Source organism: Drosophila sechellia, unplaced genomic scaffold (assembly GCF_004382195.2).
Source record: "Drosophila sechellia strain sech25 unplaced genomic scaffold, ASM438219v1 Y_39, whole genome shotgun sequence".
Classification (NCBI taxonomy): domain Eukaryota; kingdom Metazoa; phylum Arthropoda; class Insecta; order Diptera; family Drosophilidae; genus Drosophila; species Drosophila sechellia.
In genome coordinates this window covers 194,686-219,989 of record NW_022611417.1, presented here as the reverse complement: position 1 = coordinate 219,989, position 25,304 = coordinate 194,686, and the positions used below count along the sequence as shown (strand labels likewise).

The 25,304-nt window shown below is 42.9% G+C and overlaps 1 protein-coding gene and 2 pseudogenes across 1 annotated transcript; all 3 read right to left on the bottom strand.

Moving 5' to 3' along the window:
• Positions 1-3,675: 3,675 nt before the first annotated feature.
• LOC116803478 (dual specificity protein kinase lkh1-like) lies at positions 3,676-15,666 on the bottom strand. Its single transcript, XM_032727176.1, is given in 3 exon segments — positions 3,676-5,584; positions 14,644-15,396; positions 15,500-15,666. Coding segments are annotated over 3 exon segments (2,379 nt in total). The 5' UTR covers positions 15,531-15,666; the 3' UTR covers positions 3,676-3,989.
• Positions 15,667-18,898: 3,232 nt separating this feature from the next.
• On the bottom strand, positions 18,899-20,390 carry LOC116803474 (annotated as a pseudogene).
• Positions 20,391-22,870: 2,480 nt separating this feature from the next.
• Positions 22,871-24,898, bottom strand: LOC116803473 (annotated as a pseudogene).
• Positions 24,899-25,304: the final 406 nt, after the last annotated feature.

Below are 25,304 nucleotides of genomic sequence, written 5' to 3'. Positions count from 1 at the left end.
GAGTGCACTTGCTATTATTATGCCAGGTTGCAATTCCTGGTTGGGGATGAGGACATGTGTGTCAGTAGATGTTAGCTGAATCTTTCGAATCACTTCTGATCTAGCTGGCAAAATTATTTCGTTATCTAGTGAATGTATAATAGGAATGTTTATGTTCCTGAAATTTTTGGGCCTCAAAGTGAACCAATCTTCTTGGTCGTGGAATTCCAAAATACAATTGTATTTCTTAATGAAATCCAAGCCAATTATACCATCCCCTGGTATAGGAAAATTGTCAGGTACGATATGGAATTCATATGGTATTGCTGCATTAGCAATACACATTTCTAAATGTAGTGTACCTAGAGACTGAATTGTCCCTTGCCCTACTCCTGATATATTTGTTGTGTTTTTTGGATTTAAATCGTTAAGATTATTGTTTCTGCATTTAAGCAGAGAAATTTCTGCACCTGTATCTATTAAAAGAGTTACCCATGAATTGGTACTCATATTCTTTAATTTTACTGTAGATTGTCGCTCAAGGGGGCATGTTCGTTTTCCGATTGTATGTTTCGGACATTGTGGGTATGACTTGTTTTATAGTTATGGTTTTGGTTACCTCTTGATAGAGGTGGAGGTTACACCTCTATTATAATTTTGGTTACCACCTCGTCCTCTGTTTCCACTATGGTAACCACCTCGACCTCTATAATTGTTGTTGTATGAGTTATAATTTCCTCGGCCATTACCTCTGTTTTGGTAATTTCCTCGGTAATTATTACCTCGATAGTGTCCTCTATTATTATAGAATAATACACTATTTGAATTGCCGGTCATTTCTGTACTGCAGTGTATGTATTTTTCAATCACGCTATTGTGTTGAATTGCCGGTCATTTCTGTACTGCAGTGTATGTATTTTTCAATCACGCTATTGTGTTGAAATTTCCAGCTTCCAATATGGTTTTGAGCTTCTCGTGCCCACAATTCTTGGTCATTGCAGATATGGCTTCCTTTGTAGCGAATTTGTCTGCATTGTTTGAATCTAAACCATCATCTATATAGGCTGCTTCGAGCAACCCACGTAGGTTTTCTATCTCTGTGGTATATTGCGCTGCAGTTTTGCCGCGCTGTTGTGTACTAAGCATTTTTGCTTTGATGACATCGAGCGATCCGCCTTTAACTGATGCTTTTAATACATTTATTATACCGATAATGGTCTTTTCATTATCAACTTTGTATGATAATGGACCAAGTATCTTTGTCTTGATTACCTCTATCGCTAGCATCTCCTGATCTCCTTTTGTCGGCCGGAGGGCCGTCAGGAATCTATTTAAGTTTAACTTTTTGCCGTCAAACTCAGGTATTGTGGACGAAATTTGTTGCACATATTCCCTTGATGTTGCGGCAGAGTCTGTCATTTTGGCTGTTTCCTGTACTTGAGTATTTGAGTCTGAAAGTTCTTCTTCAAGTAATTCGGGTAATGTTATTACCGCTGGAATTGCAAGATCGTGGAGATCCTCTTCTTTTATTTCTATTTCCGATTCTCCTACACTTTCGATATCATCACCGATCTCAGCCACTATAGGTGTGCTTAAAATCGTTGGGATTGTAATATTTAAGTTATGTCTGTAATTGACGTTTAACAAGTTCTCACGGAACCTGTTTAGAAATTTTACTGCTTGAGATAAATGATTTTTTGTTAATCTTTTCCTTTCTCTGTAAATTAATTGGCGTGCTTCATTAAAGCATCTTACCAATATCTGCGCATGCTTGTTGAGAGTGTATTGTTGCACTTCTCTATTTGGTGTCATGCATTTATAAGACTTGTCGAAAGTCGTTTTAATTTCTTTAAGCTCGTTTTTTATTCCTTGCCAGTCCATTTAAAGAATAATATGGATTTGTCTGTGCAATCGAACTTTATAAATTGTGGCCTCTCCTAAAATGGTTTCTTCAATAATCTTTTTTTTTTTTCATTCTAGTTTTCTGGTATTAAAAATAAAAATTTTAGATCATCTTAATTCAAAATACATTTTGGGTGTGTTTTTTTTTTTTTTTTAATTTTATCTGCTCTGCTTATATAACGCTTCTTTATTATCTTGTTATGCTTAACATATAGCGTTAATATAAACTGAGCGACTGTTACGATCGTCAAGATCAAAAGGAGTAACCACAGTGACTGAATGTCTTATGTATTGTCGACTATTTTTAAGTTATTGACCACATTGGCCGTATTATCTTTTGTCTGACTATCGTCAGATCCAAACCAACCCATTTTTGTATATTTTTTTTTTTTTTTTGAATTCTAATCTAGATAAAGTCAATATTACTTTTGTACTTTTACTTATTATTTTTTTTTTTTCAAAAATTCATTCAAATTTCAAATTCATTCATGATTGAGTTTTTCAAAAAAATTTTCAATGTTCGTTAAAAAAAAAAAAGAAAGAAATTGTATTTTACATTATTGCCTGCCTGATTCTAGCTATGGCTTCACGGGCCATATTGGGTTAACAGGGCATAGTAGTATATGCTCCGTTTTATAATATTTTCTACGAGTTCTTATATATATTTTATAACTCTTTCATTTATTTAATGTTATACTGCTGCTGATGTTCATCTGGTGTCAGCTGGGCGTCGCCGGGGGTGGCACGCTGACACTCCCTCGCTGCTGTCCGTTGCTTCGCCGCTGAAGACGTCGATGGCCGCTCACAAGTCCCCAGGCAGTAGGGACTCCAGATTCCTTCGCAGCCAGGGGGGCACGACTTCTTTGGTTTAGTTAGTGGTGGTGCCTGTGCTGGACATGCTCAGATTTTTCCTTGGCAATTCCATTCCAGTTTTCCTTTTGATCTTAGTTCTTGACTAAAGCGATGTCCGCACGATAATCCAATCCAAGTTCCAGTTCCAGCTTGTTTTTTTTTTTTTTTGTTACTTTTACTTCAGTCTATTCGCCCAGCGTTGGACGACTGTCACGGTCGCCATGTAATGATGAACTCCAATTAAGAACACAAGTCCGTTTTAAAGTTTATTCAATTTATTCTTTTGATTTTAGAGTAGGCAGAAATGGTTATGCCAGCTCAACGTCTACAGAGTATCTGATTTTACAGTTTTGAATATATTTGGACTTAGGCTAATCCGCGTAGCTGCGCTGCCGGGTACGCCAGCGGCGGAGCGGCGTTCTTATAAATATCTTATATATCTAGGCTTATCTTATATATACGTGATAGGGCAGAAAAATTTCATAAATTTTGTCTTGATAAAGTGCCAAATTTGGCGTGTCTGTGTCTTGAACATTTATCTATTTGATAAAGCTGCAATTATTTTTCGCTTGCTCTACTATTTAATGTTGAACAATACGATTTTTTTGAGGCGGATGCTTTAAGGATACTTTCACTTGTGGTTGTTACGTTATAGAAAAGCATTCGCTTTTATATTTCAGGTTACGTGTTTAAGAGTTACTAATGCCATTTCAAATTGATCATGTCACTAAGCCGAGGATAAACTAATTAACTACGTGCTCATTATTGTTATGTTCAGCTCAAGTTTCTGCATCCATGTACATATACATATGCTTATAAAAATTCAGACGCGCTGCCCTACTACCCTATTCCATCGAATCGACGATGGCGCGTGTGAGACACCCATCGATGGATCGACTCCATTTCATTGAACTACGTACTCTTATAAATGTAGATTTGCCGATTCGCATCTCGGGTAAATGTACACTAACACATATATGGTTTCTATGCGGCACTTGCTCATGCTCTACCATCGCACTCTTATGCGTCGCTTTAAATAAAAATGAATAATGGTATCGAGAACTGTCGAGCCTATGTACAGGATTCGTGGGGACGTGTTCGTGTAGGCGGTAATACAATATTATAATTTCAATTTAATTGAGTTAACTGGATCACGGAGACTGCTGTAATGCTGGCTGGCTGCTGATGCTTTGGTGGTTGCTGAAGTAAAAGTGGTTGTTGCGTATGTTGCCAGGGTTCGCCAGCCGGCGACGCCGTCACCTACGACGCTGGAAGACACGTCGCAGTGCCTTGCGCCAGAAAAAGCGATGCGATTTGTTCTTGGTGGGTGTCTGCGGGTCCTCTATTTGAGCAAGTGCCACACCCAAGTCCTCAACCAAGTCCAAATCGTTTTCGGGAGCGATGCGACGACGTGTAGGTGTAGCTGGCACGGTGCTGGCCGTGTTTGTCGAAATGGATGCGTGGGGATGTGGAGTGGGTGGTGCTAAGGCTGTGGTTACGAAGGGTGCAGCCAAATATTGTCGGTCCTTCAGTGCCGCCATCGCTGCAGCCGATATGGAAGCAATTGATGAGATGGAAGCCAAAGTAGCCACCGATGCCGAAGATTCTATATAGTCCCTGCCAACTCCTCCGTCTGCTGTTACTGCCGGTGATCCACCTTTTAGTGCTATTGCTCTTGTTCCTTTTCCTGTTCCGGTTCCTGCTAGAGCTCCCCCTCCATCTGCTGTTGCTGGCTGGGTGGCACGCAGCCAACAACCAGGTTGCATCGTATCTTATCTAAGCCACGGGTGCTGCAGACACTCCGCAGCGGTGGCACGCTTGTTCGGATCGAGCTCGAGCATGGGCTTAAGGAACGAAGCGAATGACGCCGCATCCTTTTGCGACCACTCGTACTTCTCCAGAAGAACGTCCATTAGGCCCCAGGGCTTAAGGCCCGAGATATTTCGTAGCTCGCAGGAACGGGTAAACGACTTCGCCGCATAGGTGCCGTTTAACAAAATGTACCGCGGTATTGGACCCAGCAGCTCGATGATGTGGGCCAATTGGTCCTCGTCGCGGGTGTACGATTCGCCGGAGTGTGGCTCAAAAAGATAGTCACCGGTGGCCAGTTCGAATACCATGCATGCAGTGCTCCAGATATCCGCAGAGGTGTTATAGCCCGCACCGATAATAACTTCTAGTGACCGATATTGGCGCGTTTGAATGTCCTCAGTCAAGTGATGATTAACCCAACAAGATTTGCTCAGATCGGCGATCTTTACGTTGACATTGCATTCCTCTAACGCCGGATCCTGTTTAGCCTTGTGCTTTGCTTGCGGCGGCGGAGGAAGTGTTGGCAGGGTTAGATTCGAATGCGGTCCATTCGTAGCCGAAGATGTATTCTCCACGGAGCGTGAGCGCACATGAGGCTCGTCCACGCACAGGAAGACATTCTCGGGCTTTATGTCCGTGTGGATGATCTGGCAGCACGTGTGAAGATAGTCAAGACCCTCCAGCACCTGGCGGGTAATAGCTTTGACGTTGGCCAGTAGAATACCGCGTAATGGGGACTTCCGTATGAGTTTCAGGAGATTGTCACCCAGCATCTCGAACACAATACAAATATGGGTGCCATTAAGGCCGGTGATCTTGAAGTCGTCCAGCATCTGGACGGTTTTGCGACGGCGTGGATTCGATGGATCGGTCTCGCGCACCGTCTTGAGTATCTTTATTTCGTCCCTTATCGTCTTGGCCAAGTCCGGTGCCGACTTGAAAATTTTAATTGCAACATATCTCATTGCCTGCAAGTCCCAGCACAGCCAAACAGTAGAGTAGTCGCCCCAGCTCAATTTACGGATGACATGGTAGCGATCTGCCGAAAAAAAATTGCATTAATCTGCTGATCTTCTCGAAAAGGAACAAAGTTCAACGGTTTGGGAAGAGTAGCGCAGTACCACTTATGGAAATTAAATTACCAATGATCTTTTCGGATGGCTCATAATCCATTTTAGTTGCAACACTGTCACCTCACGACTGACCAAGCGCGAGTAGACGAACGCGAGAGCTGCTCTCCGCTTAAATTCAATTAAAATACGACAGCGAATGCAGTTGAGTGCGTTTTCACGGAGCTACTTCTATATTACAACACAAAGGGCTGAAAGGTATGGTATGATGCCAGAATCAGTAGATTGGCATTTGGAAGCTCCAAATATTCTACTGACAATGTATATGAACTTGACGTTTATTACAAGGCCTGTTTTATATTTTGTAAACTCTAGCAGCTCCTATTAAATATAAAGTTTTTTTTTTTGTAAATTTTATTAATTGGAATCTACAGCATAGGCATACCAATATATACATTACTTATAAGTTACTTTACAATTTAAACTACTTTAACAATATTTAATTGTTTTTTTTTTTATTTTATGAAAAAATAATTATAATAATCTCGATGGGAGAGCCTTCGTTTTCTCGGGGGGTGGATAAGCCTTCTCGCCAGGGTGTTGGGGTGGGAACCTAGTCGACGCATATAACATAGTCGTATGCATTTGAAACGTTAGTCCTCTGTCTAAAATCACCTCGAGGTATTTGTAGAAGGTGGAGCCGAGCATGGAAATTCCAGAGCAGTTCAAAGGCCTTTTTGTGAATGTGACGCAAGCAAATGTGCTTGCAATTAATGCCGATATTCCATTCCGTTGCCCACTTCTCGAAGGCCGTCACATATTCCTGTAGGCCCCTGGTTGCATCACTTATGCTTGTACTCCTGACCGTTACCGCGGTGTCATCCGCTTAGGTTGCAATAAGAACGTTTTCGTCTTCAACTTCTGTACAGCACCAGGAATCCGGCATATTAGAAGTATACAGCGAATAAAGAGTCGGGCCTAAAACACTGCCTTGGGGTACGCCTGCTGAGATTGTACGCGTAGACGATTTGTCGCCATCGACAACCACACTGAACTTTCTGTTCGATAGAAAGCTGTTGATAAGAAGAAATAGCTGTGGCGTCAAAATGGTGTTAAGCTTACTTAGAAGACCATCATTGCAAACTCTATCAAAGGCTGGTTGTATATCCATGAATACAGCTGTTGTATACATCTTGTATACATTGGAAACGAACAAAATATTTAAGAAAGGTGTACAAAATTCGAAAAAATATTATACGTATACAATCACAAAACCAAACATAATAGCACTAAACGATATCCAGCGGACATTTTTCTATATGCAGGTAGACCAGACGTACAACAAAAAAAAATCGATAAGATCGAATATCTTAATAAGAATAAGCATGATTTTGAAGTTGACATAAAATATAGACAGGCTCCACTTTGTAAAGAGTAAAATCACTTATGCTTAGTTGCATATTATCATTTATCAACATCGTTAATTGCAGCAATTCCAAACTGGAACAATGGAAATTCCAACCACCTACGAATACCATTATTTGAGTATAAACATAACAAAGACAATGCTAATGTTCGAAAACCTAGTTACTGAAGCAAATGACTATCCCAATGTACCACAGATACAATATTTAGGCGATAAAGTAAATTGGGAATTAAATGGTTTAAGAATTATTCAGCGAAGCCAATGAGGTCTTTTAAACGTAGTAGGGAAAGCTTATAAATACTTATTCGGTACATTAGATGAAGACGACAGGGAAGAGCTAGAAGAAAAAATTAATAACATGTCAGAAGACTCCGTAAAAACCCATGATCTAAATATGATTGTCGACATAATCAACAGAGGTATTGACATAATAAATAGGCTCAAGTTAGAAAAAGAACAAAACCAACAAATTGCAATACTTATATTCAACCTACAACAGTTCACAGAATACATAGAAGATATAGAGTTAGGTATGCAATTACTAGACTAGAAATGTTATGATAATTAGTTTGACTCTGTATTTAGCATATAAGCTTAAAAATATACCTTAGAAAATTATTTTCAAATATTGTAAACAAAGAGAAGAACATCCGCACCTAGAAACTAATGTCAATGAAAATATTCAACTAGGAAACAATATTCATCTGAGATGCCAAGCAGGCCAAGCAGTAGGTCAGAGTTTATAGTTTTTTGTTCGTGAATTTTTAAACTAAAATCAAATCCAAAATAGTGGCACAAATTGTTAATAGTGACCCTTAAGTCGCTATCTGTGATATTGTAGTGGAACTCAACGTGAATTTGTTTGCACGAAGTGGGGCTCCGCTGCCCAGCGGCCACGCGGTCGCTTGTGTCTTAGACACTCTGCTGCTTGAACTGTAAGCTTTTAGCTGCAGATTTTGATTATGGATAACGATCCACAGCAAAAATCTATCGATTATGAGTCGATGAAGCTATTTGCTGGCGCTGGCCCTAAAGAGATTCGGAAGGAATTGACAAAGAGCTGGCTGAGTAAAGATCCAGCCTTCGCTACTACCAGTATTTCTAATACCTACTGCAGCTCGACCTTCACACTGACCACCACCAGCTCGACTATCTCGTCTGCGTACATATTCACCTCCTCCTTGAGCGGCAACGTATGCTCTACTACTGCCAGTACAACTCACAACAGTGCATCTGTCAGCTCAATTGCGAAGCCACAATCTGCCTCCGGCTGGCAGGATGTCTCCTTTAAATCTAGGAATAGAGGAAATATAAAGAGAGCAGGTGCGGTCCTCTCCCCTAAAATGGTAAAAAAGGTGGCGTCTGACAAGCCGGCTAAAATCACTGCCAATCGCTTCCAAGCCCTTAGCGACAAGGAAGATATGGTCCTGGGCGTGGAATCTTCGAGTGACAACGACGAGCCATGCTCCTCGAATACCGCCCTCAACCGTGCCGCAAGGAAAGCAGGACAAAAACAACAGCTGAAAGGTGCTCACCAAACTGTACCAGCCCCGAAATCAAGCCGTCACTCTAAGGTACCTAGAATGATGTTTCCCAATGTGGTGAACTTCACATCATTTCGCGACGAGCTGGACGCTCTTGTGGGAGACTCCTATACAATAAAGGCCCTGAATTCGGGAGATTGCGCTGTTCAGTGCAACTCCCCAGAAAGCTACAGGCTGGTGGCCCGTCACTTTCTCGACAAAGGATCCCTTTTCCATCACCATCAGCTACCGGAGGACCGACCCTACAAGATTGTCATGCGCAATATTCACCACGGAGTCCCATCGGTGGATATCATCGCAGCCCTCCAGAACGAAGGACATAACATTGTACGGATTTATACTCCGCGCAACAAGGCTACCTCTCTTCCTCTTAATATGAGGTTCATTGACCTCAAAAAAGCTGAGAACAACAATCAAGTAAAGGGCATACCGGTTGTCTGTAGGCACAGGGTAACTTGGGAGAAACCCCGTAAACAATCGGAACCGATTCAATGCCACAGGTGCCAAGGCTATGGTCATACCAAGGCATATTGTTCTCGGCACTATATATGCAGAGAATGCGGAGAAAATCACCCCACTGCAGAGTGCAAGCTGGAACAGGACGAGGCCAGATTCTGTTTTCACTGTGGCGGCCCCCATGCAGCAAACTTTAAAGGTTGCAAAAAATACCTGCTAGAGGCTTCTAACCGCAAACATCAACGGAAAGTCAATGAACCCTCTGTTTCTGGTCCTGCAAGAGGAGTACACCAACCCAGTCCACCAGTCCTTATGTCTGGTAAGCCTTCCTTTGCTAGTATAGTCAGAGGAAGTCAGCCCGTCGCCAAGCCTGCCGTTACTGTCCCCCCTGCAAGCGCCAACCTTGAGTCTAAGCTGGAACAACTGTTTTCTAGGCTTGACAGGATGTTGTCACTAGTTGAAACACTAATGCAACTGCTCATGCAAAATCGCACCTTCCCTTCTGCTGCTCAAAATGGGTCCTCTTAAGATAGCAGCTTGGAATGCCAATGGGGCCTCCTCGAAGACCAATGAGATCCTCGCCTTCATCGAGCTTCACGAAATCGACATCCTCCTGCTGTCGGAAACCCACTTCGTTTCCCGGTCCACTTTTAGAATTCCTGGCTTTACCCTCCACACTGCCAACCACCCGGATGACAGCCGTCGCGGAGGTGCGGCGATCCTTATTAGATCACTCATCTCCCATCAACTCTTCTCCACCCTGTCGGAAAATCACATCCAGGCAGCAGTTATCCAGCTGACGGCAAGCAGGGGTACTTTTAACATTGCCTCAGTATACTGCCCTCCTAACCTCAGGTGGACGGAGGCTGACGTTGAGCTTATCATCTCTCAATTTGGCACAAAGTTCCTAGCGGCAGGTGATTGGAACGCAAAGCACAGATGGTGGGGAAACTACAGGATGTGCACTAGAGGCAGGGTGCTGCTCTCCGCTCTGGCGGGCAAAGGTATTGACATTGTTGCAACTGGAGAAGCTACTTGCTATCCCTTTCGAACAAGTGTCACTCCAAGTGCAATTGATTTCGGGATCTCCAAAGGATTCAGACAGCAAGAAATCAACGTGCAAACCCTGACAGAACTGTCGTCTGACCATCTCCCCCTGCTGTTTGTGCTGGATGAAGACGCTCAGCTTTTCAAAGGTGTCACTAAAATGCTGTCACCTACTGCAAATACTGTGGCCTTCAAGGAGCACATCGAGGCCACAGTTGATCTCAACATCCCCATTGACACATGCAGTAGTCTGGAAGCTTATGTAGATTACCTCGTAGCTACAATCGCGGAAGCAGCACGGAGGGCCACACCTCCCCCACATCAAGCTCGTCACACGACCGCAAGGAGGGCTCCCATCTTGAGCTTGGAGGCTAGGGAGCTGCTCTCCCACAAAAGGAGCCTCAGGAGACGGTATATCGCCACAGGAGATCCGAACATCAAGCAGCTATACTCTAGTACCACAAACAGACTGCATCGTTTGCTAGCCAGGACCCGACGAGATAATCTGGATACCCTGCTTGAGGGTATTGGCCCAGATAACAACAGCAACTTCTCGTTATGGAGGCTCACAAGAAATATCAAGAGGCAGCCGATGTTTCAATCTCCCATCCTGAGTCAAAGTGGCCTCTGGCTCAAGACGGACGATGAAAAAGCGAGGGCATTTGCTTTGCACCTGACCTCCACCTTCTTGCCCTTCAACCTAACAGACGACTCAAGCCGCGTAGAAATCAATAATTTTCTGGACGCCCCGACTGTACCGGCTCGCCCCATTAGGCATACCACTCCGCAGGAAGTCATGATGCAGCTGAAGGCGCTACACATCAAGAAAACCCCTGGTTACGATAGCATCGACAACCGTGCTGCGAAGTCTCTGCCACGCAAAGGAGTCCTAGCCTTAGTAAAAATTTTTAATGCCATGCTAAGGCTAGGGCACTTTCCAAGGCAATGGAAGCGAGCACGTATCATTATGATACCTAAAGCCGGAAAGCCGCCAACGCAGATCGATGCATATCGCCCAATCAGCCTGCTATCAACATTCTCTAAGATTTTTGAGAGAATACTCTTAGCCCGCCTGATGGAACTGCCGCAAGTAGTGAACCATATACCTCCACACCAATTTGGTTTCAGGAAGTCCCACGGCTGCCCTGAACAAATACATCGACTGGTAAACCAGGTGACGCATGGCTTCGAGCACAAACTCTACACGGTCGGCGTCTTTCTAGACGTGAAGCAAGCGTTTGACAAGGTGTGGCATGAGGGCCTTCTATACAAGATGAAAACTCTCCTTCCTGCTCCCTACTATGCCATCCTGAGATCGTTCATCTCTAATCGGACGTTCGACGTTGCAGTGCGTGATGCTCGATCCAGCCTGGAGGAGATTCATGCAGGAGTTCCACAGGGAAGTGTTCTTGGGCCATTCCTATACACCCTGTACACTGCTGACATGCCATCTCCCGCAAACAACGCCGAAGTCCCCCCGGCTCAGCTGCTCCTGGCCACTTACGCCGATGACACTGCCATGCTGGCGTCTCATCCTTCACTGCAAACTGCCTCCAACGCGGTCCAGGATTGGCTGCACGCAATCGAAAAATGGACTGCCAAATGGAATGTGGCCATTAACTCCTCAAAGTCAGCCTGTGTAACTTTTTCCCTGCGACCAGGAACCTGCACAGATCTGACCTTCAATGGAAGCCCTATCACCAATGCTAGATCGCACTGCTACCTAGGAGTTCATCTAGATCGGAGACTGACCTGGGGGGCCCACATCACGTCGGTCAAATCAAAGTCACTGGCGAAGCTAAAAAAGCTCGACTGGCTCTTCCACTCAAGCAAACTTCAAATGAGCTCTAAGGCTCTTTTAATCAAAGCCATTCTCGCTCCAACGTGGAGTTATGCCATCCAGGTGTGGGGAACTGCCGCCAAATCCCAGCTTAATAGGCTCCGTGTGGTCCAGTCAAGAGCTGCACGTCACGCATCTGGGCTCCCCTGGTACGTGACGAACATAGTCATCGAAAGAGATCTGAAAGTTACCCATCTTGGGGATCAGATTAATTTCCACAGCAGCCGTTATGCCGACAGGCTTATGGCCCACCCGAACCGACTAGCAACTATCCTAGCTGATCCCATCTCTCTCCGAAGACTGAAGAGGGTACACCCCAGCGATCTCCTTACACGGAGGATAACATAACATATTACATTTTCTTTTGTACTTTATAATTAAGATACCACTTGGTCTCATCTATCTTTATCACACATTAGGTTAAGTTCAGAGGAATTACTGAACGATTCCTTTTGAAATCTTAATAAATAGAATTAGTTACTCCAAAAAAAAAAAGGAAACAATATTATGCTATATCCAAATTTAAGTGACATAAGTCCCTAAGACTTAAGCACATGCCTACACACTGACACACATACAACATGCACACCCAAATACACCCTACACTACTCCGGATGTACCTAATGGATTCCAGATAAGAATAAGATTGTCATATGATCCTCAAGACCGGGTTGAGTGGAAAATTCCCAACTCCAAATAAGTCACCCACTGGTAGACTAAACATCCGTCCCCTAATTTTTCTCTTTCTCTTCACTTGATCAGATCCCTTAAGTCCAAAGTTCATATCAGAAAAGCTTGATACCGAGGTTTGGACGTCAATCAAATTAGAATAATTAGATGATTTCAGTTTAAGACCTAATTGTAATCGGTCGGTGTTCTTCAACAAAAATAAAAAATTGTATTCATTCAGTGAAATAAAATTATATTTTTTTTCACATATGAGTATTGCAAACATTTAATTATATATACGTGATAGGGCAGAAAAATTTCATAAATTTTGTCTTGATAAAGTGCCAAATTTGGTGTGTCTGTGTCTTGAACATTTATCTATTTGATAAAGCTGCAATTATTTTTCGCTTGCTCTACTATTTAATGTTGAACAATACGATTTTTTTGAGGCGGATGCTTTAATTAAGGATACTTTCACTTGTGGTTGTTACGTTATAGAAAAGCATTCGCTTTTATATTTCAGGTTACGTGTTTAAGAGTTACTAATGCCATTTCAAATTGATCATGTCACTAAGCCGAGGATAAACTAATTAACTACGTGCTCATTATTGTTATGTTCAGCTCAAGTTTCTGCATCCATGTACATATACATATGCTTATAAAAATTCAGACGCGCTGCCCTACTACCCTATTCCATCGAATCGACGATGGCGCGTGTGAGACACCCATCGATGGATCGACTCCATTTCATTGAACTACGTACTCTTATAAATGTAGATTTGCCGATTCGCATCTCGGGTAAATGTACACTAACACATATATGGTTTCTATGCGGCACTTGCTCATGCTCTACCATCGCACTCTTATGCGTCGCTTTAAATAAAAATGAACTGTCGAGCCTATGTACAGGTTTCGTGGGGACGTGTTCGTGTAGGCGGTAATACAATATTATAATTTCAATTTAATTGAGTTAACTGGATCACGGAGACTGCTGTAATGCTGGCTGGCTGCTGATGGTTTGGTGGTTGCTGAAGTAAAAGTTGTTGTTGCGTATGTTGCCAGGGTTCGCCAGCGGATGCAGCTGAGCAGGGCCACGCGGGCTGCACGCAGTGGATCTTGCACAGCAGGCGCAGATGCATCTCAGCCAGGTTGCGACGACGTCAGCGACGGGCGGGACGATGCCAGCGGGGCAAGTCCTGCCGGCGACGCCACTTACGACGCTGGAAGACACGTCGCAGTGCCTTGCGCCAGAAAAAGCGATGCGATTTGTTCTTGGTGGGTGTCTGCGGGTCCTCTATTTGAGCAAGTGCCACACCCAAGTCCTCAACCAAGTCCAAATTGTTTTCGGGAGCGATGCGACGACGTGTAGGTGTAGCTGGCACTGTGCTGGCCGTGTTTGTCGAAATGGATGCGTGGGGATGTGGAGTGGATGGTGCTGAGGCTGTGGTTACGAAGGGTGCAACCAAATAAGGTCGTTCAGTGCCGCCATTGCTGCAGCCGATATGGAAGCAATTGATGAGATGGAAGCCAAAGTAGCCACCGATGCCGAAGATTCTATATAGCCCCTGCCAACTTCTCCGTCTGCTGTTACTGCCGGTGATCCACCTTTTAGTGCTATTGCTCTTGTTCCTTTTCCTGTTCCGGTTCCTGCTAGAGCTCCCCCTACATCTGCTGTTGCTGGCTGGGTGGCGCGCAGCCAACAACCAGGTTGCATCGTATCTTATCTAAGCCACGGGTGCTGCAGACACTCCGCAGCGGTGGCACGCTTGTTCGGATCGAGCTCGAGCATGGGCTTAGGGAACGAAGCGAATGACGCCGCATCCTTTTGCGACCACTCGTACTTCTCCAGAAGAACGTCCATTAGGCCCCAGGGCTTAAGGCCCGAGATATTTCGTAGCTCGCAGGAACGGGTAAACGACTTCGCCGCATAGGTGCCGTTTAACAAAATGTACCGCGGTATTGGACCCAGCAGCTCGATGATGTGGGCCAATTGGTCCTCGTCGCGGGTGTACGATTCGCCGGAGTGTGGCTCAAAAAGGTAGTCACCGGTGGCCAGTTCGAATACCATGCATGCAGTGCTCCAGATATCCGCAGAGGTGTTATAGCCCGCACCGATAATAACTTCTAGTGACCGATATTGGCGCGTTTGAATGTCCTCAGTCAAGTGATGATTAACCCAACAAGATTTGCTCAGATCGGCGATCTTTACGTTGACATTGCATTCCTCTAACGCCGGATCCTGTTTAGCCTTGTGCTTTGCTTGCATCGTCGGAGGAAGTGTTGGCAGGGTTAGATTCGAATGCGGTCCATTCGTAGCCGAAGATGTATTCTCCACGGAGCGTGAGCGCACATGAGGCTCGTCCACGCACAGGAAGACATTCTCGGGCTTTATGTCCGTGTGGATGATCTGGCAGCACGTGTGAAGATAGTCAAGACCCTCCAGCACCTGGCGGGTAATAGCTTTGACGTTGGCCAGTAGAATACCGCGTAATGGGGACTTCCGTATGAGTTTCAGGAGATTGTCACCCAGCATCTCGAACACAATACAAATATGGGTGCCATTAAGGCCGGTGATCTTGAAGTCGTCCAGCATCTGGACGGTTTTGCGACGGCGTGGATTCGATGGATCGGTCTCGCGCACCGTCTTGAGTATCTTTATTTCGTCCCTTATCGTCTTGGCCAAGTCCGGTGCCGACTTGAAAATTTTAATTGCAACATATCTCATTGCCTGCAAGTCCCAGCACAGCCAAACAGTAGAGTAGTCGCCCCAGCTCAATTTACGGATGACATGGTAGCGACCTGCCGAAAAAAATTTGCATTAATCTGCTGATCTTCTCGAAAAGGAACAAAGTTCAACGGTTTGGGAAGAGTAGCGCAGTACCACTTAGGGAAATTAAATTACCAATGATCTTTTCGGATGGCTCATAATCCATTTTAGTTGCAACACTGTCACCTCACGACTGACCAAGCGCGACTAGACGAACGCGAGAGCTGCTCTCCGCTTAAATTCAATTAAAATACGACAGCGAATGCAGTTGAGTGCGTTTTCACGGGGCTACTTCTATATTACAGCACAAAGGCCTGAAAGGTATGGTATGGTGACAGAATCAGTAGATTGGCATTTGGAAGCTCCAAATATTCTACTGACAATGTATATGAACTTGACTTTTATTACAAGGCCTGTTTTATATTTTGTAAACTCTAGTAGCTCCTATCAAATATAAAGTTTTTTGTTTTGTAAATTTTATTAATTGGAATCTACAGCATAGTCATACCAATATATACATTACTTATACGTTACTTTACAATTTAAACTACATTAACAATATTTAATTGTTTTTTTTTTTATTTTATGAAAAAATAATTATAATAATCTCGATGGAGAGCCTTCTTTTCTCGGGGGGTGGATAAGCCTTCTCGCCAGGGTGTTGGGGTGGGAACCTAGTCGACGCATATAACATAGTCGTATGCATTTGAAACGTTAGTCCTCTGTCCAAAATCACCTCGAGGTATTTGTAGAAGGTGGAGCCGAGCATGGAAATTCCAGAGCAGTTCAAAGGCCTTTTTGTGAATGTGACGCAAGCAAATGTGCTTGCAATTAATGCCGATATTCCATTCCGTTGCCCACTTCTCGAAGGCCGTCACATATTCCTGTAGGCCCCTGGTTGCATCACTTATGCTTGTACTCCTGACCGTTACCGCGGTGTCATCCGCTTAGGTTGCAATAAGAACGTTTTCGTCTTCAACTTCTGTACAGCACCAGGAATCCGGCATATTAGAAGTATACAGCGAATAAAGAGTCGGGCCTAAAACACTGCCTTGGGGTACGCCTGCTGAGATTGTACGCGTAGACGATTTTTCGCCATCGACAACCACACTGAACTTTCTGTTCGATAGAAAGCTGTTGATAAGAAGAAATAGCTGTGGCGTCAAAATGGTGTTAAGCTTACTTAGAGGACCATCATTGCAAACTCTATCAAAGGCTGGTTGTATATCCATGAATACAGCTGTTGTATACATCTTGTATACATTGGAAACGAACAAAATATTGAAGAAAGGTGTACAAAATTCGAAAAAATATTATACGTATACAATCACAAAACCAAACATAATAGCACTAAACGATATCCAGCGGACATTTTTCTATATGCAGGTAGACCAGACGTACAACAAAAAAAAATCGATAAGATCGAATATCTTAATAAGAATAAGCATGATTTTGAAGTTGACATAAAATATAGACAGGCTCCACTTTGTAAAGAGTAAAATCACTTATGCTTAGTTGCATATTATCATTTATCAACATCGTTAATTGCAGCAATTCCAAACTGGAACAATGGAAATTCCAACCACCTACGAATACCATTATTTGAGTATAAACATAACAAAGACAATGCTAATGTTCGAAAACCTAGTTACTGAAGCAAATGACTATCCCAATGTACCACAGATACAATATTTAGGCGATAAAGTAAATTGGGAATTAAATGGTTTAAGAATTATTCAGCGAAGCCAAAGAGGTCTTTTAAACGTAGTAGGGAAAGCTTATAAATACTTATTCGGTACATTAGATGAAGACGACAGGGAAGAGCTAGAAGAAAAAATTAATAACATGTCAGAAGACTCCGTAAAAACCCATGATCTAAATATGATTGTCGACATAATCAACAGAGGTATTGACATAATAAATAGGCTCAAGTTAGAAAAAGAACAAAACCAACAAATTGCAATACTTATATTCAACCTACAACAGTTCACAGAATACATAGAAGATATAGAGTTAGGTATGCAATTACTAGACTAGAAATGTAATGATAATTAGTTTGACTCTGTATTTAGCATATAAGCTTAAAAATATACCTTAGAAAATTATTTTCAAATATTGTAAACAAAGAGAAGAACATCCGCACCTAGAAACTAATGTCAATGAAAATATTCAACTAGGAAACAATATTATGCTATATCCAAATTTAAGTGACATATCCATAAGTCCCTAAGACTTAAGCACATGCCTACACACTAACACACATACAACATGCACACCCAAATACACCCTACACTACTCCGGATGTACCTAATGGATTCCAGATAAGAATAAGATTGTCATATGATCCTCAAGACCGGGTTGAGTGGAAAATTCCCAACTCCAAATAAGTCACCCACTGGTAGACTAAACATCCGTCCCCTAATTTAAACATTCCTTGCCTAAGCCCTTACCCCATCGTCATGTTCCCACGTTCATAGCTCGGACTCGCAGTTCCTAAAACAAAAGTATTAGATTTCAATAAACAAAACTTGTGTAAGAATGCACTTGAATCCAAGAGAAATCCAAAGACAATTAAAGTCAGCAACTCCAAAGCTCTTTCTCTTCACTTGATCAGATCCCTTAAGTCCAAAGTTCATATCTGAAAAGCTCGATACCGAAGGCTTGAACGTCAATCAAATCAGAATAATTAGATGATTTCAGTTTAAGACCTAATTGTAATCGGTCGTTGTTCTTCAACAAAAATAAAAAATTGTATTCATTCAGTGAAATAAAATTATATTTTTTTTCACATATGAGTATTGCAAACATTAAATTATATATAGGGCAGAAAAATTTCATAAATTTTGTGTGGCTCTAGTCTTGATAAAGTGCCAAATTTGGTGTATCTGTGTCTTGAACATTTATCTATTTGATAAAGCTGCAATTATTTTTCGCTTGCTCTACTATTTAATGTTGAACAATACGATTTTTTTGAGGCGGATGCTTTAATTAAGGATACTTTCACTTGTGGTTGTTACGTTATAGAAAAGCATTCGCTTTTATATTTCAGGTTACGTGTTTAAGAGTTACGAATGCCATTTCAAATTGATCATGTCGATCACTAAGCCGAGGATAAACTAATTAACTACGTGCTCATTATTGTTATGTTCAGCTCAAGTTTCTGCATCCATGTACATATACATATGCTTATAAAAATTCAGACGCGCTGCCCTACTACCCTATTCCATCGAATCGACGATGGCGCGTGTGAGACACCCATCGATGGATCGACTCCATTTCATTTAACTACGTACTCTTATAAATGTAGATTTGCCGATTCGCATCTCGGGTAAATGTACACTAACACATATATGGTTTCTATGCGGCACTTGCTCATGCTCTACCATCGCACTCTTATGCGTCGCTTTAAATAAAAATGAATAATGGTATCGAGAACTGTCGAGCAGTTTCGTGGGGACTTGTTCGTGTAGGCGGTAATACAATATTATAATTTCAATTTAATTGAGTTAACTGGATCACGCAGACTGCTGTAATGCTGGCTGGCTGCTGATGCTTTGGTGGTTGCTGAAGTAAAAGGGTGGCACGCAGCCAACAACCAGGTTGCATCGTATCTTATCTAAGCCACGGGTGCTGCAGACACTCCGCAGCGGTGGCACGCTTGTTCGGATCGAGCTCGAGCATGGGCTTAAGGAACGAAGCGAATGACGCCGCATCGTTTTGCGACCACTCGTACTTCTCCAGAAGAACGTCCATTAGGCCCCAGGGCTTAAGGCCCGACATATTTCGTAGCTCGCAGGAACGGGTAAACGACTTCGCCGCATAGGTGCCGTTTAACAAAATGTACCGCGGTATTGGACCCAGCAGCTCGATGATGTGGGCCAATTGGTCCTCGTCGCGGGTGTACGATTCGCCGGAGTGTGGCTCAAAAAGATACTCACCGGTGGCCAGTTCGAATACCATGCATGCAGTGCTCCACATATCCGCAGAGGTGTTATAGCCCGCACCGATAATAACTTCTAGTGACCGATATTGGCGAGTTTGAATGTCCTCAGTCAAGTGATTATTAACCCAACAAGATTTGCACAGATCGGCGATCTTTACGTTGACATTGCATTTCTCTAACGCCGGATCCTGTTTAGCCTTGTGCTTTGCTGGCGGCGGCGGAGGAAGTGTTGGCAGGGTTAGATTCGAATGCGGTCCATTCGTAGCCGAAGATGTATTCTCCACGGAGCGTGAGCGCACATGAGGCTCGTCCACGCACAGGAAGACATTCTCGGGCTTTATGTCCGTGTGGATGATCTGGCAGCACGTGTGAAGATAGTCAAGACCCTCCAGCACCTTGCGGGTAATAGCTTTGACGTTGGCCAGTGGAATACCGCGTAATTGGGACTTCCGTATGAGTTTCAGGAGATTGTCACCCAGCATCTCGAACACAATACAAATATGGGTGCCATTAAGGCCGGTGATCTTGAAGTCGTCCAGCATCTGGACGGTTTTGCGACGTCTTGGATTCGATGGATCGGTCTCGCGCACCGTCTTGAGTATCTTTATTTCGTCTTGGCAAAGTGCGGTGCCGACTTGAAAATTTTAATTGCCACATATCTCATTGCCTGCAAGTCCCAGCACAGCCAAACAGTATAGTAGTCGACCCAGCTCAATTTACGGATGACATGGATCTGCCGAAAAAAATTTGCATTAATCTGCTGATCTTCTCGAAAAGGAACAAAGTTCAACGGTTTGGGAAGAGTAGCGCAGTACCACTTAGGGAAATTAAATTACCAATGATCTTTTCGGATGGCTCATAATCCATTTTAGTTGCAACACTGTCACCTCACGACTGACCAAGCGCGACTAGACGAACGCGAGAGCTGCTCTCCGCTTAAATTCAATTAAAATACGACAGCGAATGCAATTGAGTGCGTTTTCACGGGGCTACTTCTATATTACAGCACAAAGGCCTGAAAGGTATGGTATGGTGCCAGAATCAGTAGATTGGCATTTGGAAGCTCCAAATATTCTACTGACAATGTATATGAACTTGACGTTTATTACAAGGCCTGTTTTATATTTTGTAAACTCTAGCAGCTCCTATCAAATATAAAGTTTTTTTTTTTGTAAATTTTATTAATTGGAATCTACAGCATAGGCATACCAATATATACATTACTTATACATTACTTTACAATTTAAACTCCTTTAACAATATTTAATTGTTTTTTTTTTATTTCATGAAAAAATAATTATAATAATCTCGATGGAGAGCCTTCTTTTTCTCGGGGGTGGATAAGCCTTCTCGCCAGGGTGTTGGGGTGGGAACCTAGTCGCCGCATATAACTTTCCGCATGGGTCCTCAATACATCGCCTATCTTTGGAATATTAAGATCTCTTTCTATATCTCTGGTTCACATGTACCTGGGGAGTTACATAGTGATCTAACTACTTTACTTTGAGCAGCTCTTATTTTATTCAGATTAGTTCCGGCCGTAATTCCGTATACTTGCAACGCATACTTCCAAATTGGGGTCAGGATGTATTTATACAGGCGAACTTTATATGCCAATGTAAGTTTGTTTCTCGGTGATAAGAGCCACGACATTTTTGCAGCCTTTGAAAGTACTGCTTTGTTGATCATAGTCGTATGCCTTTGAAACGTTAGTCCTCTGTCCAAAATCACCTCGAGGTATTTGTAGAAGGTGGAGCCGAGCATGGAAATTCCAGAGCAGTTCAAAGGCCTTTTTGTGAATGTGACGCAAGCAAATGTGCTTGCAATTAATGCCGATATTCCTGGTTGCATCACTTATGCTTGTACTCCTGACCATTACCGCGGTGTCATCCGCTTAGGTTGCAATAAAAACGTTTTCGTCTTCAACTTCTGTACAGCACCAGGAATCCGGCATATCAGAAGTATACAGCGAATAAACAGTCGGGCCTAAAACACTGCCTTGGGGTACGCCTGCTGAGATTGTACGCGTAGACGATTTGTCGCCATCGACAACCACACTGAACTGTCTGTTCGATAGAAAGCTTTTGATAAGAAGAAATAGCTGTGGCGTCAAAATGGTGTTAAGCTTACTTAGAAGACCATCATTACAAACTCTATCAAAGGCTGGTTGTATATCCATGAATACAGCTGTTGTATACATCTTGTCCTCCATTGCCTCCAAAGCAAAGTTTGTCACTCGGTGAAGCTGTTCTGGAGTGCCATGACTTTTTCGGAAACCGAACTGCCACTTTGGAATAGCTTAGCTCACGCTTGGAAGTTTGAGGATGCGTTCTAATATTACCCTTTCCAACATTTTCCTAGCGCGGGTAGAAGACTAATGGGCCTATATGCATCTACTTCAGTGGGTTGCTTTCCAGGCTTCGGAATCATCTGTAATGATGAACTCCAATTAAGAACACAAGTCCGTTTTAAAGTTGAATGCAGCCGTCGGGCTGACTTTATATTTATTCAATTTATTCTTTTGATTTTAGAGTAGGCAGAAATGGTTATGCCAGCTCAACGTCTACAGAGTATCTGATTTTACAGTTTTGAATATATTTGGACTTAGGCTAATCCGCGTAGCTGCGCTGCCGGGTACGCCAGGGGCGGAGCGGCGTTCTTATGTATATATTATATATCTAGGCTTATCGGGAGAGCGAGCTATGTATGTACGTATGTAGGTATGCAATTACTAGACTAAGAATGTAATGATAATTAGTTTGACTCTGTATTTAGCATATAAGCTTAAAAATATACCTTAGAAAATTATTGTCAAATATTGTAAACAAAAAGAAGAACACCCGCACCTAGAAACTAATGTCAATGAAAATATTCAACTAGGAAACAATATTATGCTATATCCAAATTTAAGTGACATATCCATAAGTCCCTAAGACTTAAGCACATGCCTACACACTAACACACATACAACATGCACAACCAAATACACCCTACACTACTCCGGATCTAACTATTGGATTCCAGATAAGAATAAGATTGTCATATGATCCTCAAGACCGGGTTGAGTGGAAAATTCCCAACTCCAAATAAGTCACCCACTGGTAGACTAAACATCCGTCCCCTAATTTTTCTCTTTCTCTTCACTTGATCAGATCCCTTAAGTCCAAAGTTCATATCAGAAAAGCTCGATACCGAGGTTTGGACGTCAATCAAATTAGAATAATTAGATGAGTTCAGTTTGAGACCTAATTGTAATCAATCGGTCGGTGTTCTTCAACAAATATAAAAAATTGTAATCATTCAGTGAAATAAAATTATATTTTTTTTCACATATGAGTATTGCAAACATTAAATTATATATAGGGCAGAAAAATTTCATAAATTTTGTGTGGCTCTAGTCTTGATAAAGTGCCAAATTTGGTGTATCTGTGTCTTGAACATTTATCTATTTGCTAAAGCTGCAATTATTTTGCGCTTGCTCTACTATTAAATGTTGAACAATACGATTTTTTTGAGGCGGATGCTTTAATTAATTATCCTTAAGGTTACTTTCACTTGTGGTTGTTACGTTATAGAAAAGCATTCGCTTTTCTATTTCAGGTTACGTGTTTAAGAGTTACTAATGCCATTTCAAATTGATCATGTCGATCACTAAGCCGAGGATAAACTAATTAACTACGTGCTCATTATTGTTATGTTCAGCTCAAGTTTCTGCATCCATGTACATATACATATGCTTATAAAAATTCAGACGCGCTGCCCTACTACCCTATTCCATCGAATCGACGATGGCGCGTGTGAGACACCCATCGATGGATCGACTCCATTTCATTTAACTACGTACTCTTATAAATGTAGATTTGCCGATTCGCATCTCGGGTAAATGTACACTAACACATATATGGTTTCTATGCGGCACTTGCTCATGCTCTACCATCGCACTCTTATGCGTCGCTTTAAATAAAAATGAATAATGGTATCGAGAACTGTCGAGCCTATGTACAGGTTTCGTGGGGACTTGTTCGTGTAGGCGGTAATACAATATTATAATTTCAATTTAATTGAGTTAACTGGATCACGGAGACTGCTGTAATGCTGGCTGGCTGCTGATGCTTTGGTGGTTGCTGAAGTAAAAGGGTGGCACGCAGCCAACAACCAGGTTGCATCGTATCTTATCTAAGCCACGGGTGCTGCAGACACTCCGCAGCGGTGGCACGCTTGTTCGGATCGAGCTCGAGCATGGGCTTAAGGAACGAAGCGAATGACGCCGCATCGTTTTGCGACCACTCGTACTTCTCCAGAAGAACGTCCATTAGGCCCCAGGGCTTAAGGCCCGACATATTTCGTAGCTCGCAGGAACGGGTAAACGACTTCGCCGCATAGGTGCCGTTTAACAAACCGCGGTATTGGACCCAGCAGCTCGATGATGTGGGCCAATTGGTCCTCGTCGCGGGTGTACGATTCGCCGGAGTGTGGCTCAAAAAGATACTCACCGGTGGCCAGTTCGAATACCATGCATGCAGTGCTCCACATATCCGCAGAGGTGTTATAGCCCGCACCGATAATAACTTCTAGTGACCGATATTGGCGAGTTTGAATGTCCTCAGTCAAGTGATTATTAACCCAACAAGATTTGCACAGATCGGCGATCTTTACGTTGACATTGCATTTCTCTAACGCCGGATCCTGTTTAGCCTTGTGCTTTGCTGGCGGCGGCGGAGGAAGTGTTGGCAGGGTTAGATTCGAATGCGGTCCATTCGTAGCCGAAGATGTATTCTCCACGGAGCGTGAGCGCACATGAGGCTCGTCCACGCACAGGAAGACATTCTCGGGCTTTATGTCCGTGTGGATGATCTGGCAGCACGTGTGAAGATAGTCAAGACCCTCCAGCACCTGGCGGGTAATAGCTTTGACGTTGGCCAGTGGAATACCGCGTAATTGGGACTTCCGTATGAGTTTCAGGAGATTGTCACCCAGCATCTCGAACACAATACAAATATGGGTGCCATTAAGGCCGGTGATCTTGAAGTCGTCCAGCATCTGGACGGTTTTGCGACGTCTTGGATTCGATGGATCGGTCTCGCGCACCGTCTTGAGTATCTTTATTTCGTCCCTTATCGTCTTGGCAAAGTGCGGTGCCGACTTGAAAATTTTAATTGCCACATATCTCATTGCCTGCAAGTCCCAGCACAGCCAAACAGTATAGTAGTCGACCCAGCTCAATTTACGGATGACATGGATCTGCCGAAAAAAATTTGCATTAATCTGCTGATCTTCTCGAAAAGGAACAAAGTTCAACGGTTTGGGAAGAGTAGCGCAGTACCACTTAGGGAAATTAAATTACCAATGATCTTTTCGGATGGCTCATAATCCATTTTAGTTGCAACACTGTCACCTCACGACTGACCAAGCGCGACTAGACGAACGCGAGAGCTGCTCTCCGCTTAAATTCAATTAAAATACGACAGCGAATGCAATTGAGTGCGTTTTCACGGGGCTACTTCTATATTACAGCACAAAGGCCTGAAAGGTATGGTATGGTGCCAGAATCAGTAGATTGGCATTTGGAAGCTCCAAATATTCTACTGACAATGTATATGAACTTGACGTTTATTACAAGGCCTGTTTTATATTTTGTAAACTCTAGCAGCTCCTATCAAATATAAAGTTTTTTTTTTGTAAATTTTATTAATTGGAATCTACAGCATAGGCATACCAATATATACATTACTTATACATTACTTTACAATTTAAACTCCTTTAACAATATTTAATTGTTTTTTTTTTTTATTTCATGAAAAAATAATTATAATAATCTCGATGGGAGAGCCTTCTTTTTCTCGGGGGGTGGATAAGCCTTCTCGCCAGGGTGTTGGGGTGGGAACCTAGTCGCCGCATATAACTTTCCGCATGGGTCCTCAATACATCGCCTATCTTTGGAATATTAAGATCTCTTTCTATATCTCTGGTTCACATGTACCTGGGGGAGTTACATAG